The sequence below is a fragment of the Tarenaya hassleriana genome, unplaced genomic scaffold (assembly GCF_000463585.1).
Source record: "Tarenaya hassleriana unplaced genomic scaffold, ASM46358v1 Cleome48, whole genome shotgun sequence".
NCBI classification, from domain to species: domain Eukaryota; kingdom Viridiplantae; phylum Streptophyta; class Magnoliopsida; order Brassicales; family Cleomaceae; genus Tarenaya; species Tarenaya hassleriana.
This window is the reverse complement of record NW_010967498.1, coordinates 685,999-703,366: the sequence shown is the minus strand read 5'-3', so window position 1 is coordinate 703,366 and position 17,368 is coordinate 685,999. Positions and strand designations below refer to the sequence as shown.

The window sequence follows — 17,368 nt, the reverse complement described above, 5'->3', positions numbered from 1 at the left end:
GTGCGGGGAATAATTTCTTTAAGGAGACACGGTTCGCCGTGGGTTCGGATTTGGTTTTCCGGTTTTAAAAATCATATTGATATAATGATGTTGGTTTGAACATAACTTTCTATTCCGTTATCGGAATTGCATGTTCTTGACGTCGTTTCATAGATATCGAAATTATCTTTCTACTGATGTATGACATGCATGATGTGGTTGTATATTTTGAAAGTTATTAAGCTCGAAGTTCTTGGAATGTAATTGGAAGTTAATAAAGCATGAATATGAGACATATAAAATAACACACCCAACAATCGTTTAGTACCCATTTAAAAATCAAAACTCACCTCAATATATTGCATAATTATTTTATAAGATGACATGGAATGTTGAGTTTTGTATGACCATAGAAGGATTAAAAGCTCCAACCCATCCTCTATACGATCATATATTTTACATTATTTTCAATTTCACTATTTTTTTACGCTTTCTTTTTTGAGTTTTTCAGTTAATTTTCATATATATTGTTTTTTTAATAGTATTTAGGTAATTAATCGCAAAATAATTTTTAGATCTTTTTTTTACACAGTGGTTGTGGACCTGTGGTTACATACATGGGATATGATGTCGGGGTTCGTACATATCTTACGTATCCGTATTTAACTAAATATATCCCTATCTTTATATATATATATATATAGTGCGTGGATAGCATAATGATTAACGAAAATTCATAGATATGCTCAGCATAAATTCATTGCCTTTCTTGATTTTTATAAAAAAGTATAAATTTGACTAATCATTTTATTTATTTATTTATTTATTAAAAAAGAAATCACGGTCCAGGTGGAGCGCAATTGCGTTTTATGGGTGGTGATTCGCCGGTCGGACACGAAAGAATGATTTTGGGCTCAGTCCACCACCATCCATTTCAATTTTGAATATATATATATTAATTTATATATATTATAACATTATTTCGCAAATAATATATTTTTTCGTAGATATTACTCATTAAATAGCTGAATAAACAACCGAAATACATAAATAAAAAAAAACTTGACCAAATTAATTAATTAGTAAATGTATTATGTATGCATCCACCACAACAACGTCACGTGAGTACAAAGGCAAGTACACGATAAAGCTATGGGTCCCACTTGCATCAATATCCACGCCATTATATATATATAATATAATTTATTTTTCTTAACTAGTTTTTTTTATATATATATATATTTGTTGCCATTAGATTTAGATGCATGTGCACACATCCAATTCGGATACTGAAACTTAAGTTATATATCTCTTTTTTTTTTAAAGTTATCGATATTATATATACTTTATATAGGTTTTGAGAAAATGCTATAAATTGAATCTTTCTCCCATTCATTAATTTATTTATCTGATTTTTGGATGTGTTTTAGGTACACCAACCAATCACAGGAAACCCCATATCTATAAATAGAAACCCAATCGCACGATATGATCGTATTTCATACTAAAAATATCCACAATTTTTCCAAAAATAAATAAATCGTGGTCTAAAAATTCAACAGTTCGTATATAGAGGAAATGCGTACATGTGTGCGTGTTTATATGCGTGGGTCTAGAAAGATGGGAACGATGAATAAAAGCGTGGGGGACCATTTATCCAAAGGGACGTAAGTTTTATTTGTACGAAATTTCTCTATTTAAAAATACAATATATCACATACATACATTTATAAATACACATATACATCAATACATCCGTTATATAAGAAAAAAATATATTTAAATGAAATTATATTGATTGCAATCTCTCTGTTATGTTGATATTTAATTTCAATATATATAACTTTCAAATATCTAACATGAAAAAACTTAAATTAATAACAATTCAGAATCATGAATAAATAATTTAGATAGAAAAATGTTTTCTAGAAAATAATTTTTTTTGTTGTTGGAGGACGGTTCTGGTGCGCGTCGCTTTCACGTCTTCTCGTATCCTCCGAGCGCCAAATGTAAAATAGTATTTACGAGCAATTATCCTCTGCTTTGCCCTTGTTATACATTTCATATTTTACAAAATATATCAAATAAATATTTTAATTTTATTTTAATTTAGTTAATATTTTAAATATTAAAATATTTCAAATTAGTATGTTAAATATTATCTTAACTCATAAAATTGATACTAATTTTACTTGATAATGATATATAAATTAAATATTAATTTCAATATAAAAAATGAAATATTATACATTTATTTCGATTTGATGAATTATATATTAATTTTAATATTTAAAATAATTCAATATTTTATATATAAATTAAATTAAATAAAAAATTATATATTTATTTGGTATATTTTGAAAAGTTGGAATATTTGGTATATTTTCATTGGATAATAAAATGAGAAAATTAGATTAAGAAAAGATACGTGTCTGAAGATGATACGATACTGTTGGGAATCCAATCTCAACCGTCCATTTTCCCGTCCAATCTAAGTCATCGTCATTATCGCCGTTGAATCCTCCTCATACATTAATTTCTATGGCGTTTTCGGATGAACAATAATAAATTCTCTGAATAAAATAGAGAAAATCTCAACCGTTCATTTTTTTTTTCTCAAGTTTTTAATGAATAATATGGAACGTTATTTACAACGACAAACCAATATTTAGATATCCGTACACATCACATGGTTCCGACACCATTCGCTCGTGGTTAGGTTATGTCATGTCGTGGGTGCAGCTAATATCGCATAACATATCTTTTCTTTTCTCTCTTTTTTTTTTTAAAAAAAAAATTATTAATATTTATTACATTTTTGTAGAATATATAATTGTAAATGCTATTATTATTATTATTATTAGGCCTTTATCTTCTGTACTTTTAAGCACGTTTTTAATCGGTAGAAAAACTTTATATAAAACTAAATTGAGACGGAACTTTATAAGCAGATCACATCAGATTCATTTTCTTTGGAGTAGACAAAATATAAAACAACTTCCAAATATGTTTTGAGAGTTGCATTCAGATCGTTAAATATTTCAATATAAAAATAACAAAATTAAGGAAAAATCCCAAAATAAACACTCATCTTTCAAATTTTGAAAAAAAAAACACTGAATTTTTTATTTTATCAAATAAATATTAAATTTTTTAAATTTAATAAAACAAACACTTAATTTTTCTACACTTGTCAAAATAAACAAAATGATCTACGTGGCACAATAAAAAGCAAACACGTCAGATTATTGTACTTAATTTTTTTTACAATCGCATAAAATTCATATATTTTTTGGATTATTAAAAAATATTAATATTTTTTTTGATACGTTGCAGAAAAATTCATATATTTTTTAGATTACTTAAAAAAATTCGTTTAAAAAGTTTAACAGACAAAAATTAAAGTTTAGTGTTTTTTTTTGTTAAAATTGAAAATTTCAATGTTTTTTTTATTTTTTCTAAAATTAATCAATAGAATATGGTAAAATGTATGGTTGAGAAATTTTATTATAAACGGAATATCATGAATTTATATTTCTAAAAAAAGTATCATATTATTGAGAAATTCGTAAATTAAATATTTCTAAATTATATGTTAACACTGTTTCTTGGTTGTTTTATTATTATTGTATTTTAATTTATTATAATAAAATATTATTTTATTTGATGTTATATTGTTTTATTCTAATTTATATGAACAATTTTTCTTTGATGTATTTGCTTTCAAAGTTATTTGGAAAAACAAATATAACTTTAGCATATTTGAAAGGTATGGTCCATACAAAGATAATTTTAAAAGGTTGCATTTTGCGCTGCACGTTTTTTTGTGAGCGAAAATCTTATTAACAAATTAATTACAAATTTTACGCGTCAGTTTCTTTTAATTTTAATTAAAATTACCATGTAGGTATCAGTTGTGTATAACTTTAAAGAATTTCCTTCCTGTTGAATTATGGTTGAGCTGAATAGTTATGTTTTTTTATTTTTATAAAAATTATATTTATTTTAAATTTACATATTGTCAATTTAATTCAGATTTATTTAGTTTATATTTTTATTGATTATTCATTTTTTTCTCATACAGGATATGCTTTTTGCTTTCAAAGAAAAAATAATTCTCATCCAAATTGCAGAAAAGCACAAGAGAGTTCGGTGGGCCATCGATTGCTCAATTCAAATTCCTTCGGCACAACTTTTATTAAATGATAATCCTTTCTATAAACTGTAATATAAAATGATAATATATATTATTAAAAACTTATACTCTCGTGCTTGAATATTTCAAATTTCGATTTGTTTATAGTTAACAAGTAAATAGTAAACATATTTAGCAAAATAAATAATCAATGATTTATAAAATATATAAATAATATAGGATCGATATACGGTGCTATATCAAACATTGAATATATCAGTGAAAATAAAATTGATTTTGATTTGTAATAATAATTATTTGCACTGTATATCTTGTATCATCATCTCCCACCCCCCTTATTCACATGTAAATTGTAATAATAATTTCGATTTCATTATTGCACACACATATAGTTAGGTAGATAATTTATCACGTTTTTAATTCGGAAAGTATCATAAGCGGACCAAAATAGTTACCATATATTGTCATTTTAGAGATAATTTGTTTTTATCTAGATTGACTTTTTATATAAAATGGAATATGTGAAATAATGTTTATATATATATATCATACAGTTGGGCCTTTAGCCCCATAAATGAGTTTATTAATCAACCGGGCTTTTTCTAAAGGCCTCGTTTAACTTATATTAATGGGCTAAAGGCCCGTTTTATTTTAAAGGTTTCATCTTTAAACAATTTAAAAGCAGAATATTTTTGGACGAATAAAGCATGTTTTATAATTATAATTTATAACCAATCAAAAATGGATATGACTGGGACGTAATAAAATGCTCGACATTTTAAAACAAATAAATAGGGGAGCAATAAATTTGGTTTTAATATGGAGCAATAAATTTGTTATCAATGGCCAGCTTAATTGGAAAAAAAATTATGGTTTGCTTGAATATGATAATATATTTTTATTATTTAATTTGCCGTGTAATTTTATGTTTAAAGAGTATTGGAAGATCCTACCAGACAAGACAACGCCGTACTCTGGCAAGATATCGGCCGTTGGATTTTTATTGTCTTTTTTGTTGGATTTTTTAATTTAATAAATAAATTTTGTATGTTTGGTATTTTATTTTTATGTTATAATATATTTTTTTCAATAATTAGGCGAGAGTAAAGATAGTACAACACTGACACAGTGGCAGTATTGTAAATAGGGAGAAGTCTGGACCAACGTGAGACGTGTCGCCGCGCCAATGTACCTTCAGAATATGTACAAAAGCTGTAACGTGAAAAGAAGCATTTAATGCTGAATCACGAGTTCTACAACAATTTTATTTTTTTATTTTGTGACAAACAATAAGATTTTTTTATTTTTAAAAAAAATGTGATTTAGAAAACGTATAAAATGCTCAAATGTTACAGAGATATTTTAATTGGTTTACAGAGATATATATATATATATTTTTTAAATTAGAGGAATTTATTACTGTAATTTTTCAAGCTCAACACCCAAAACACTGAATGCATGAAGGGTCTGTGATGAAGAATACAGAGTCCGGGAAGAGATTAAAAAAAGTGTTTTTTTTTTTTAAAGAAAAAGGAGAAATCTTAAGAGATTGTTTTTTTGGAGGGTCGTCTGATTGATTTATCGAGGAGGGATTTCTTTTAAATTACATGGAGATGTGCGCTTGATCCATCGTTTTTACATCCTCAGACTTCTCGGGTTCCTCAATCTACTTGTTTTTTTTGTTCTTCTGCGGAAAAATCGATAATAACCGACCGGTGTTTGGCCATGTTGTGGAGCGTGGAAAATCGGGACCGTAGATTTGTCATCCGATTCCGATTCTAACTTTATCTTCTTCTGATTCTATATCTACCAGTATCTCAGCTACCCTTTTCGCTTTTGGGAAGCGAGCGAGAGAGAGAGAGGGCTCCGGAGAGAACACGGAGTCGCCGGCGAGCGGATTTCTGTCGGAAGTGTCTTGTCGGAATTCGATCGAAGCTCCGGCGACTCTCTGTGTTTTCGTTCCCTTTGTCTCTGTCTTCTACTGCTCCCTCCTCATCTTCATCGCTCTCTCTTCTGGTTGGAGCAGCGGTTAACTCCGGCGGCTGCATCAGTTTCCATGCGCTTAATGCCGAAAAGGTATCTGGGTTTTCTTCAAATTGTTTACTTTGTTGCTTCTTTTACTTTTCATGGATGTTCCTGTCTGAATCTGAAATGGGTTCGTGGGTACCTTGTGTCGGGTCTTGCTGCAGGACTTGTTCAGGAGTAGAGATTTTTGGAGGATTTCTTCAAATTGATTCGCAGTTGATTCCTCCACCGGATTTTTCTTTCCAGTTTTGTTGATCAAATCTCTCTCTCTCTCTCTCTCTGGCCATCTGAACCAATAAATCGTTCAGTGAGTGAATCCCTCCGATAAACCCTTCCCGGTTTGTTGTCTGAAGGCCAAAAAAGATGACGAGGAAGATACGTATCGTTGTGAATGATCCTTACGCCACCGACTGTTCCTCGAGCGAAGATGAGATGATGGGCCGGGAGAAAGTTCCGAAATTGAAACGTCTTGTTCGTGAGATCAACCTTCCCATCTATCAAGCTGCTCTGTCAGAACCCCAAGCTTCATCTTGTCGGGGTGGAACCAAACCCAAAACTCCAACTTGGAACAAGAAGTCGCCGAGCAAAATCTCTCGGGAGAGACGATCTGGTGGAGTCTCGAAGCCAATAGGAGTGAGGCAGAGGAAATGGGGGAAATGGGCCGCTGAGATTAGACACCCAATCACAAAAGCTCGAACTTGGTTGGGAACTTATCAGACACTGGAGGAAGCAGCCAATGCCTATGCTTCTAAAAAGCTCGAGTTTGATAGCTTGGCATCTGGTCAAAACCCTAACCTTGGTGAAAGCTCACTGTCGAATTCAAATGCTTCCCATGAATCAGATTCTTTGGCCTCAGCCTCAGCCTCAGCTTCAAGGTCCAACGATGTCGATTGCATTAAAAAGGCAGCGGCGGCTTCCGAACCTGGTGAATTGATCAAAGGAGCGTTTGATTTCAACTTCGCAGATGTGCAGATTCCAGAACTGGGCAGCTTCATGGACGAGCCTCTGCTCTCAAATGCTTCTTCTGAGCTTGAGTTTCTCTTCATGGAAGAGAGTGGTCATTTCTTGGATGATTACTGCTGCATTTATGATGATGATGATCATCATATGGACATGCCAAAGCGCGATTTCTCCGACATTGAGATCGATCTCTCCGATCACAAGTTGAACCCCCTCGATATCGCATGCCCCATAAGTTTTTGCAGTTAGGCTTTAGTTTGTACTCTGTTCTATGTTATTACAGCTTTTGTTTTTACATATACAGCAGGAACCATGAAGACTGGTTCATAGGGACAAAGCGGTTTTGTTCACTTATGTTGTGTTTTTGTTAAAGTTATGTTCGAGTTTGAGAGATATTACATGTTCATCTTTGTAAGGATTTTGCCTTTTTCTTGAGGTTATAATATGAACCCTGTAAAACCATTTTGTTAGGGTTTAGGGTTTTGTCTTAATTTTGGGTTTTGATATTATTATTATTATAAGGATGTCTTCTTCTTCTATCTAACTGCCAATGTAAGTGGTCCAACCAAAGCATAAATGTCAAATCTATGTATGGCATTCTTCTTTGTTGTCTAGCCACACATGCCCAAGATTTGAATAATGGGAATCTGTATTTCTTTTTTTTTTTTTTTTTCTTCTTAAGATACGGTCCAAATTATGAAAATGAACACTGTGGCGGCGGCTGGTTTACTTTCACAAATTGCTTGCTCCACCATTGACATTGACTCTGTGATTGTGGTATGATGTTACATGTTCGAAACCAATTATTTCATTTTATGGTAGAAAAACAATATCATATTCTTAAAATTTACCTTTTATTTATGGCTCTTTTTTTTATATTACGTATATATAATTGAAACCCATATAGAATTAACTTCAATATCCTAAAAATTTCGAAAACAAATATAAGAAATTAGAAATTATATCAAAGCAAGTAGAAACGTGTTGAGTGGAGTGGCTCCTTTTATGTTATATCGTTTTCATGGTTGGAAAAGTGCTGTTAAAATGGGTATACATGGATTTTTTTTTCCTTGAAGCAATTTGGCTAAATAAAATTGAGAGAATCATTTGTTATATAACTTTATAAACCACTCACTTCCTCGGAGACTTTGGCTTGACTTTGAAAAAATTTAGAAAAAAAAATCCTTTGAACCTTAAACATAATTTTTTTATCGAGTATTTACATACATACATACATACATACATACATACATACAATACATACATGCATTCATATATACATACATATGTGTAATTTTATCGTATATTTCTTACAAAGTATGATCCTTTGATGATTGTTTTGTGTAAAAAAAAAAAGTGCTCACGCGCTCTGTGACTTGTAACTGCGCGTGGGATTTGTGAAAGTTGGCCGAGGCTGTGTTCGGGAAATTTAAAGTGGGCTTTAAATGTTAAGATCGGCCCACTAAACTTAAAGCGTATCTTTTTTGAAAGCCCATAAAAGTTTAATATCATGACTAATTAAACCCAAATAAAACCCATGCGAAAAACTTGAATTAAGCTTGTGTTGATAACAAATAGTTAAAACTTTCTAGTTTCTATAATTAATATACAACATATATTAGACAAAATGTTTTCTAAAAAAACATATATTTATTTAATAGTAAATTCTTATCCTATGCAAACAATAACATTATTATTATTATTATTATTATGCAAAAAACATATATCGTTTGGTTTGGTTGGGTGGAGTTTGTGTAACCTCCTCCACAAACTCCACCCAACCAAACCAAACGATAAAATTGCGTGAAACGACTTTAACCTAAAAGACTTGGGGGGTCACATTTTGTAAATTAGTTGTTGGTTGTTTTTATAACGTTATTAATATGATATAATTCTAGACCCCTTACAAATAAAAATGTGATAAATTATAAACATGAATAATCTTTGTTGAAATCTTACTCACAAAGGCCTCTACATCTATTGCTAGCTATTATTTATTTTAAAAAATATATATATATATGTATCCACACCGTTGGTTCAAATACAATACAATGAGCATTGTGTGAATGGTATCCATATATAAATATAATTTATGATTAATATCTGAAAGAATATATATATTTTTTAATTTAATTATAAAGCAAGAGCGGTGGAAATCTCACAAACTCATGCCTTTCTTGAAAGTCAATACAAGAAATGTATATACCCACCTAACCATACCGACCGTACGCTACAATTTTTTCAAAATAATGAAATGGGTTTTTATTTATCATCTATAAACTGATATTTTTTTAATTAGAAAACTAAATCAGCCATTTCTTCTTAATCCTACGTTCTAATATTAAAAGATAAACTCCGAATCTTGTAACGTATTAATTTCGAAAGATATAACGTCGTCTTGCCCAATCATATAATATATGAAATTGACATTTATAGAATTAATAAATCTTATGTTTAATTTCTTATCATCATTTTTGGAAGAGAGAGAGAGAGAAAGCGTGTAAAAATAATATTATTTTATTTACTTCAGTTGTGGGCCCAGGCCCAGGACCTAAACATATATTTCCAGTTCTTTCTTGCAAGCCTGCGTGTGTGTTTTCATTCCTCTCTCCGTTCTTCTGCTTGGCTTAGCAAAGCGGCGTTGGCTTTTTTTTTTTTTGAACAGCGAAGCATTCGACATTGTTCTTTCAAGAAGGAGAGAAGATCTGTCTTCGTCGTCGATTTCGGGAAAAAAAGAATTATGGGTTTGTCGAAGAGGGCGGCGTTGTTGGAAGATTTGATAGAGAAATGCGGCGGCTGTGCGGTGGTCGACGGCGGTTTCGCCACCCAGCTCGAGAGCCATGGCGCCGCCATTAACGACCCTCTGTGGAGCGCCGTCTGTCTCATCAGAAATCCCGAACTCATCAAGCGGGTTGGTGAATTTGACTCACCCAAGACTCTTTCTTTTTCTTTTCTTTTCTTTTTTCTGACGAAAACATTCGATTTCATGGGGTGGGTTTTGTCTATTTCGATCAAAATGAAGGTAATGAAGTTTAGGGGAGGAAAAAGTTTAAACCTTTAGGATTGTCAATCTTCTAATATCTGAAGTTCATTTTTGTTTTTGGGAAAATATAGATCTTTTCCAGTACACTTGTTAAATCCATTGGAAGTTTTTTTTTTTTTTTAAGATTTGGAATCTTATGGATAAAATTGCTTGAAAATGCAGGTTCACTTGGAATACCTGGAGGCCGGTGCACACATTCTGGTGACTTCATCTTACCAGGTATATCCACTCGCAACTTCATATGTTCTGTCCTTTTAGCCATTTTGTCTTTTTTTTTTTAATAAATCTAATTTATTCATTGAGATCCATTGTCAGTAGTCACAGACCGATTGTTACCTTTCTGGGATCCTTAGCGATGTGCTTGTCCAATTTTAAAAGATTTGCTGGAAAAAAACACTGTTTCATTGGATTGGCATCACTAGGATCTGTTCTTGATTTTCAGAAGCAAGCACTGATGTTTACTTTGTCCGACGTCGATGTTTCCAGCAAAAAACAAATGACACAATTTAATGATAACTCACGATTTTATATTCATTTTAAATATCTTGGTTCAATCCTTTGGAGATTGGGACGAATATGTTAGATATAGGATAAAAGCGGTATGGATGAAATGGAGACAAACCAGAGTTTCTTTGCAATCGTAAAGTTCCTATATGGTTGAAATGAAAATTCTATCGTACTGCCACAAGAGCCACATTAATGTATGGTAGTGACTGTTGGGTGGCGAAAGGACAACATGTGTTCAAAATGTGTGTGGCCGAGATGATGATATTGGATGGATGTGTGGACATACACGAATAGACCGAATTCGAAATGAGAGCATTAGGGAGAAACTAGGAGTCATAACCATAGAAGAGAAATTACGCGAGAGACGTTTAAGGTGGTTTGGACACATAAAACGTAGATCGCTAGACGTTCCGGTTAGAGAATTAGAGAGTATAAGGATGGAAATGAAGAAACGAGAAAGGGGTAGGCTAGCAGGGGTACACCTAGACTTACTTGGGAACGAATCATTAGAAATGACTTGGATATGTTGCAAATATCGGAGAATATGACGCAAAACCGAAATGAATGGAAAAGAAAATTCATGCGGTCGACCTCAAATAAATTTGGAATTAAGGCAATGTTGTTGTTGTCGTCATGATTTTATATTCTTTTTGTCTTTGGATATAAATTCATTTTCCAAAACAAGTTTTTGATTCACAGGCCACTATCCCGGGGTTTCTATCAAGAGGGTTGTCCATGGAGGAGAGTGAATCATTGTTACAGAAGAGTGTCAAATTAGCAGTTGAAGCCCGCGATAGTTTCTGGGACAGAGTTAGCAAAGTTCATGGGCATGGCTATAACAGAGCTCTTGTTGCTGCCTCCATTGGAAGCTATGGAGCCTATCTTGCTGATGGTTCTGAGTACAGGTGCTGTCCCTGTAATCTTTGAACATCATCATCATCATCATCTCGTTTCTGATTTTTGATAGCCGTTCACAAATCCCGAAGTTACTTCCTTAATCTTGGGACAATGATCTGTAATGTGAGAAGTTACAAGATGTTAAGACCTAGTTGGTGGGTTGCCATGGATATTGACCGACTCTCAGATTCTCGGCAAACTTGAGGTTTCATGTTTTGAAATCATGGGCAATATATATATATATATATATATAGATATGAGTGATTCTATAATGATTTGAATGTGTTGAAAATCTCGGAGGATATAACGCAAAACCGAAATGAGTGGAAAAGAAGAATTCATGTGGCCGATCCCAAACAAACTTGAGATTAAAGCGATGTTGTTGTTGTTGTTGTTGATGAGTGATTCTGTCCTTTTGGATGTTGTTGCAGTGGGAACTATGGAGAAAAGGTGGACTTGCATAAGCTGAAAGACTTTCATAGGAGAAGACTTCAAGTTCTTGTAGATGCAGGTCCTGACATTATTGCTTTCGAGACCATCCCGAACAAACTCGAGGCTCAGGTTCTCTTTCCCCCGCACACACAAAAAAAAGGATCCTCGAAACAAATACCAATCTTTCCGGGGGAAAAACTCTTAAAATTTTTATTTTCAGGCATGCGTTGAAGTGATGGAGGAAGAGAATGTACAGATACCCGCATGGATATGCTTCAGCTCGGTGGACGGTGAGAATGCTCCATCTGGAGAGAGCTTCGAGGAATGTCTCAAACCTCTCAATAAAAGTGACAATGTATATGCAGTTGGCATAAATTGTTCCCCTCCCCAATTTATCGAAAATCTCATACTCAGATTCTCCAAGGCAAGCTCTCACTCTTCTCTCATGGCTTCCAAACCTTATCCTATGCGTAATAAAACGTTTTGTTTTTTCTTACTTCTTTCCATCTTCTTCTATGTTGTTTACAATTCCAGTCGACCACGAAAGCTATCATTGTTTACCCGAACAGCGGGGAGGTATGGGATGGGAGAGCCAAAAGATGGCTGGTAAGTCCATTAGTATCGAAGTTTGAATCTGGTAAACCCTAGAGATTGGTTTCTTTATAATTTTTGGATGCTGAAATGAAATGGGTTTCTGGTTTTTGGCATTTGGCAGCCATCGAAATGTTTTGGCGATGATAAATTCGAGATTTTTGCGACGAAATGGCGCGATCTTGGAGCTAAACTCATCGGAGGATGTTGCAGGACAACACCTTCCACCATTGAAGCCGTTTCAAAGGTTCTGAAACGAAGATGAGTTTCTGCTATTGGGACAAGAACTTGTATGGAGCGGAGTTCCACTCTCTAGGTCACTAGGTTTTGTTTTCTTGCTCCTCACGTTACCGGTGTTCTTGGGCCATTGAATAGAAGAACATTTGTATTTCTAAGTTGTGAGATTTGGGCTTGCATGTAAAAAGCCCATAATGTTTACTACTTTATAGTAAAGCCCAAGATATATGGGCCTTATTTAATATATGTATTTAAAATAAATTTAATATAATTAAATTAAATTAGATAGTTTATAAAAGCCTGACATTGTTGTCGGTTTATGGTTTTATATGGTTGAATTGTTTCATACATTATTTTGGTTCAAAAAATCAAGTCTGAAGATTCTTGACAAGACAAAATTCTGAGGTTTCCGAGTTGGCAAGCAAAGAATCCCAGACAGCAGATATGATGACGTGTCCTAATTTAATTAATGTAATATCATTTTCTCACACAACCGACCGTTCGACATAAGAACAGTCAGTCTGAATTCAATAAAATAGAAAACACTGCGATATTTGTCACATTTGCTTTCAATTTTTTGTAAATATTTTTTTTTGTGGTACTTCGTAATGCTGTGGTATGTCGTGTTAAATATCTAAAACCTTTTTTTTATATATAATAATTGATTGGAACATATGTTTGGGAACATTCATAGGCCCTAACTCACAAAATTTGGTATTATTATACAATTACAAGAGAATCGAGATTTTATTAGAGAAACAAGAGATAGACAACCCTTTGTTTTTTTATGTACAAAGAGATAAATGGGAACATGATGTTGCTTCAGTTCACATTCCCAAAAAAAAAAACATCTCCTTTATTTGTTTCTAATTCAGCAACTCAGAAATTCCCCGTCTCCTTTTTTTTTGTACTTACAAAACTTGCAGGGACAAAAGGTAAACACACCTTTTAATTACAACCTTTTTTTTTTTGTCTCTTTAAAACATATTTACACTCTCAACAAAACCACCCATCAATTCCTTGATGAATCTAAAACTGTCGACCTCTTTCTCATTGCCTGCTTCTCTTCTCGCTACCCTTTTCGATTCTTTACCTTTCTGTTTATGTACTGTTTGTTTCTCACTTGATTAGATGTTGAAGAACAAGATGATGACGATGATGATGATGATGAAGAAGAAGATGGTTATGCCAGAGCAGGGATACTGCGTCTGTCTCTGTCGAGGCAATCGAATCCGACGATTCTAACCCCTGGGTTGTTCCCGAAATTTGCCCTAACGCAGCTGCCTGTCCTCCCTGAAGATGGGGAGGACGGTGGCAGTGCAGAGGGCAAAGGGAGCGGTGGGGATGGAGCGAAGAAAAGTCCATCCCCGAATCTCGAGTCTTGAGTCAATGGGTTAGCGACTCTGCAAGGCGGGGACCCCGTAAAAAATCGAGGCGGCGAGGCTATTTCCTCGGGACAACCCTGTTCTATTGCTGAATCACCACCCTGCCAAAGATCAAAGACATCAAGATCTTGATCTCTTTCTAGAACACACTTGGTGTTCAGAAATCAGTTAAAAGGAAAGAGATTCTTCTCATCACCAACCACAGACACATGGAAATCTTTCTACTAAGTGATATCGTTTGAAAGTAGATCATAATCTTATCAGGACAGGGATATCTTTGTGAGGATGCATACCTTTAAGAGGATGATGTCCAGAAGATCACTGTCCGGGTCTGATCCGCATAACTCGGATCGATGGCTGAATATCAGAAGAGAAACAAACTATGAATCAACTCGAGAGTCGGTAGCATTCGTACTGTACAAATATGTTAGGACTCTGCAAAAGCATTTCAAGAGACTAAAGCTTCACCTGAGCTGCGATCTGAGAGACCGAACAGGGCGGTGGTCGTTGAAGGAGTTGAGGACTCCGACACGTCGGGGCTTCGGGCAAGCCACGGTCTCTCTCCGGTCCGAGACGGGGACAGTGATGGAGCTTCTCCCCATCTCGTCGCGGCGGGTTGCAAACGTGTTCCGTTGGATCCAACAGCTGTTCATCTTCGGATCGCCGCCTTCTGTTCAGATTAGCCGCAACAGATTTTCATCAGCTTTGGGAAAGAAAATGTTTTTATAGCAATCAACAACAAAACGTGATGAACTGGTCAAAGCGTAACGTGTTTCTCATCGAGATCTGGTCACAGGCGGAGCGTTCAATTAAATTAAGAAAATCAATTAAAGAGACAAAGCCAGTTGACAAATTTGACGAGTTTTTGGTGAAAAAATAATAAATTTAATTTAAAAAAAGGAGACGCTGTCAAGATCATAGATGGAGACAGAAATAGTTTTAATTCAAAGAGATGGAGAAAGGGTAAGAATTTTTTTTTTTTTTTGTCGATTCCCAAAATAAAAGTCTGAATTGAACAGTGAAAAGCACGGAGTTCGTGTCGTGAATTTGAAATTACGAGCGTCAGATCGGTGAAACGCTGCAGAATCGCAACCGGATCGGGGCAAATGAAAGAGCGATCCGGTAACCAAACGTCTCCGATCATGTTCCTTCTACAAAATCCAGAGGAAACCGGAAAGAACATGGAAAAACGCGAAGAATCGGAGTCGGATGGATGGATATTTTCCAGATCCGGACTGGAAACGAACGGAACATAACAACTTGAGAGCCAAATCGCGAGAAAACGAAGCCGAATCCTGGAGATCGGATGCATACCCGAGGAAAAAAACATCCAAAATTCAAACGGATCGACAAAACAACAGAGAGAGAGAGAGAGAGAGAGCCATACCTGAAGCTGGAAGAGATCGCCTACAGGGAAGCGAAGCAGCTTACACTCTGCGTCTGAGAGAGAGAGAGAGAGAGAGAGAGAGAGAGAGAGCTCAGTGACGGATCTCAAAGCACCATATTCACAATGGTGACAAAAAAGGAACAAAAAAAGGGGGAAAGAGATGATGAAATTGAAACCGAGTCGTATGGCTCTTGGGCTACCAACACAGCCACATGAAGAGAGAGAGAGAGAGAGAGAGAGAGAGAGAGAGAGAGAAAGAGAGAGAGAGAGAACCTGCTGACAACAACGTTCTAATGGGATCCTGGCCGTTCCTTTTGGTCTCCCCTTCTCTCTCTACATATTTATATTTATTATTTTGTATATTCTTTTTTTTTTACCATTTGTGTTCACCCAAAAAATTCAATAACAAATCTCTCTGTTAAATATCGGCGTATTGAAATTTTGTTTCGTGGTCCGACTTCACTTTCGTATTTAAAATTACAATGTCCTGTCGTGGATTCATTTTGATAAAATTCTTAGTATGCATGCATGCATGGATGAGCATAATCATGTTATCGTCGGAATTTACCGCGCCTTTGTAACGTCTATATTCAACATCTTCATCTACAGGTCTGGGGTTCGAATCCTTAACTAGAGATCATGAATTCGAATATGCTTTGTGAATAGAATAATAGTTAATATCATTTTTTTTACTATTTCGTACGCTAATCCAAAGACGAATAAAAATTATTTTAAATGTACAAAATTTAAAGATAATAATCTGTAGTTGAACGTTGTTGTGAGCACCTTGTAGTTAATAAAAAAAACTTATCCTTTTACTTTTCATAATTAAAAAGTATAAATTAATTTGCCCCTTAATCCCCTTCATTATTGATTAATATTGCATACTAGGAAATTATCTTTGGATTGAGACAATATATATAATATATTATGTATCGCAAAACGAGAATATGTAACCAACTATTATGTGGCTATGTTTGTCCATTAGATTAAATGTATCATTTTTCTTGACTTAATATCAAAATCACCACTTAATAAATCCAATATTTTTTATAATCTGAAAATTTATTGTATTTTTGGTCCAACTATATATATTAAAAAATCAGAATAATTCAGATGAATATATTAATCTAAATAAAAACTCAAACTTAAATTAATATCGATTGAATTATCCAACCATGTAAAATCCAATATATAGACACACATTCGGGAAGCCAAAAATATCTGTCACCGGCTATATAAATATCACCCCTTTGATTATTTAGTTAAAAGTACTAAAAGTAAAATTTAATACCCATGCTTTTTTGGGTCACCCATTTTATTTTTTCGTAGAGCATTACCACCGGTAGTAGTATGCATTTAATTATTGTACAAAAGACTTTATATTTATATATGGTTACAATTGTTTTTAAATAAATAAAAAAGCATATTGTTATTATTTGAATAAAATGAATAATTCATGGACAAGAAGCGGCCACGGAAGCTCATCCGTCCACCGTCATGCCTGTTGCAAAACCATCGGCCCATCACTTATCTCATGTTGTTTGTTTTTATTGTCTTAAAAATCGTATATATCTTTAAAAAAAAAAAGAGAGAGACGTACGGCCGTGTACAAGTTTCAAGTCCATTTGATTAATTATATATATACATGGAAAAATGAAAAAAAATCTTCAAATTTAAAATTTTAATTATCTATAAATCTAAATAAAATTTTAATTATTTAAAATATAAAAACACTCATTAATATCTAAAAAAATTACGAATAATTA

The 17,368-nt window shown here is 33.6% G+C and overlaps 3 protein-coding genes across 5 annotated transcripts; 2 read left to right on the top strand and 1 right to left on the bottom strand.

Moving 5' to 3' along the window:
* Positions 1 to 5,553: 5,553 nt before the first annotated feature.
* Positions 5,554 to 7,629, top strand: LOC104825701 (ethylene-responsive transcription factor ERF119). Its single transcript, XM_010558071.2, has 2 exons — positions 5,554 to 6,211; positions 6,325 to 7,629. The coding sequence occupies exon 2, from the start codon at positions 6,524 to 6,526 to the stop codon at positions 7,367 to 7,369; it is 846 nt and encodes a 281-aa protein (XP_010556373.1). The 5' UTR covers positions 5,554 to 6,211; positions 6,325 to 6,523; the 3' UTR covers positions 7,370 to 7,629.
* Positions 7,630 to 9,706: 2,077 nt separating this feature from the next.
* Positions 9,707 to 13,111, top strand: LOC104825700 (homocysteine S-methyltransferase 1-like). The gene is made up of 7 exons (XM_010558070.2): positions 9,707 to 10,031; positions 10,326 to 10,382; positions 11,370 to 11,575; positions 11,999 to 12,128; positions 12,220 to 12,423; positions 12,534 to 12,605; positions 12,715 to 13,111. The coding sequence occupies exons 1-7, from the start codon at positions 9,861 to 9,863 to the stop codon at positions 12,853 to 12,855; spliced, it is 981 nt and encodes a 326-aa protein (XP_010556372.1). The 5' UTR covers positions 9,707 to 9,860; the 3' UTR covers positions 12,856 to 13,111.
* A 444-nt stretch (positions 13,112 to 13,555) lies between these two features.
* LOC104825699 lies at positions 13,556 to 15,913 on the bottom strand. 3 transcript variants are annotated; one of them, XM_010558069.1, is made up of 5 exons: positions 15,873 to 15,913; positions 15,600 to 15,652; positions 14,681 to 14,882; positions 14,506 to 14,569; positions 13,556 to 14,313 (listed from the first exon to the last, which is right to left on the bottom strand). In XM_010558069.1, the coding sequence occupies exons 3-5, from the start codon at positions 14,863 to 14,865 to the stop codon at positions 14,011 to 14,013; spliced, it is 552 nt and encodes a 183-aa protein (XP_010556371.1). In that variant the 5' UTR covers positions 14,866 to 14,882; positions 15,600 to 15,652; positions 15,873 to 15,913; the 3' UTR covers positions 13,556 to 14,010. The 3 variants fall into 3 exon arrangements, with proteins under 3 accessions (XP_010556371.1, XP_019059543.1, XP_010556370.1); XM_019203998.1 differs by lacking the exon at positions 15,873 to 15,913 and having other exon boundaries at positions 13,556 to 14,289; positions 15,600 to 15,823; XM_010558068.1 differs by lacking the exon at positions 15,873 to 15,913 and having other exon boundaries at positions 15,600 to 15,815.
* Positions 15,914 to 17,368: the final 1,455 nt, after the last annotated feature.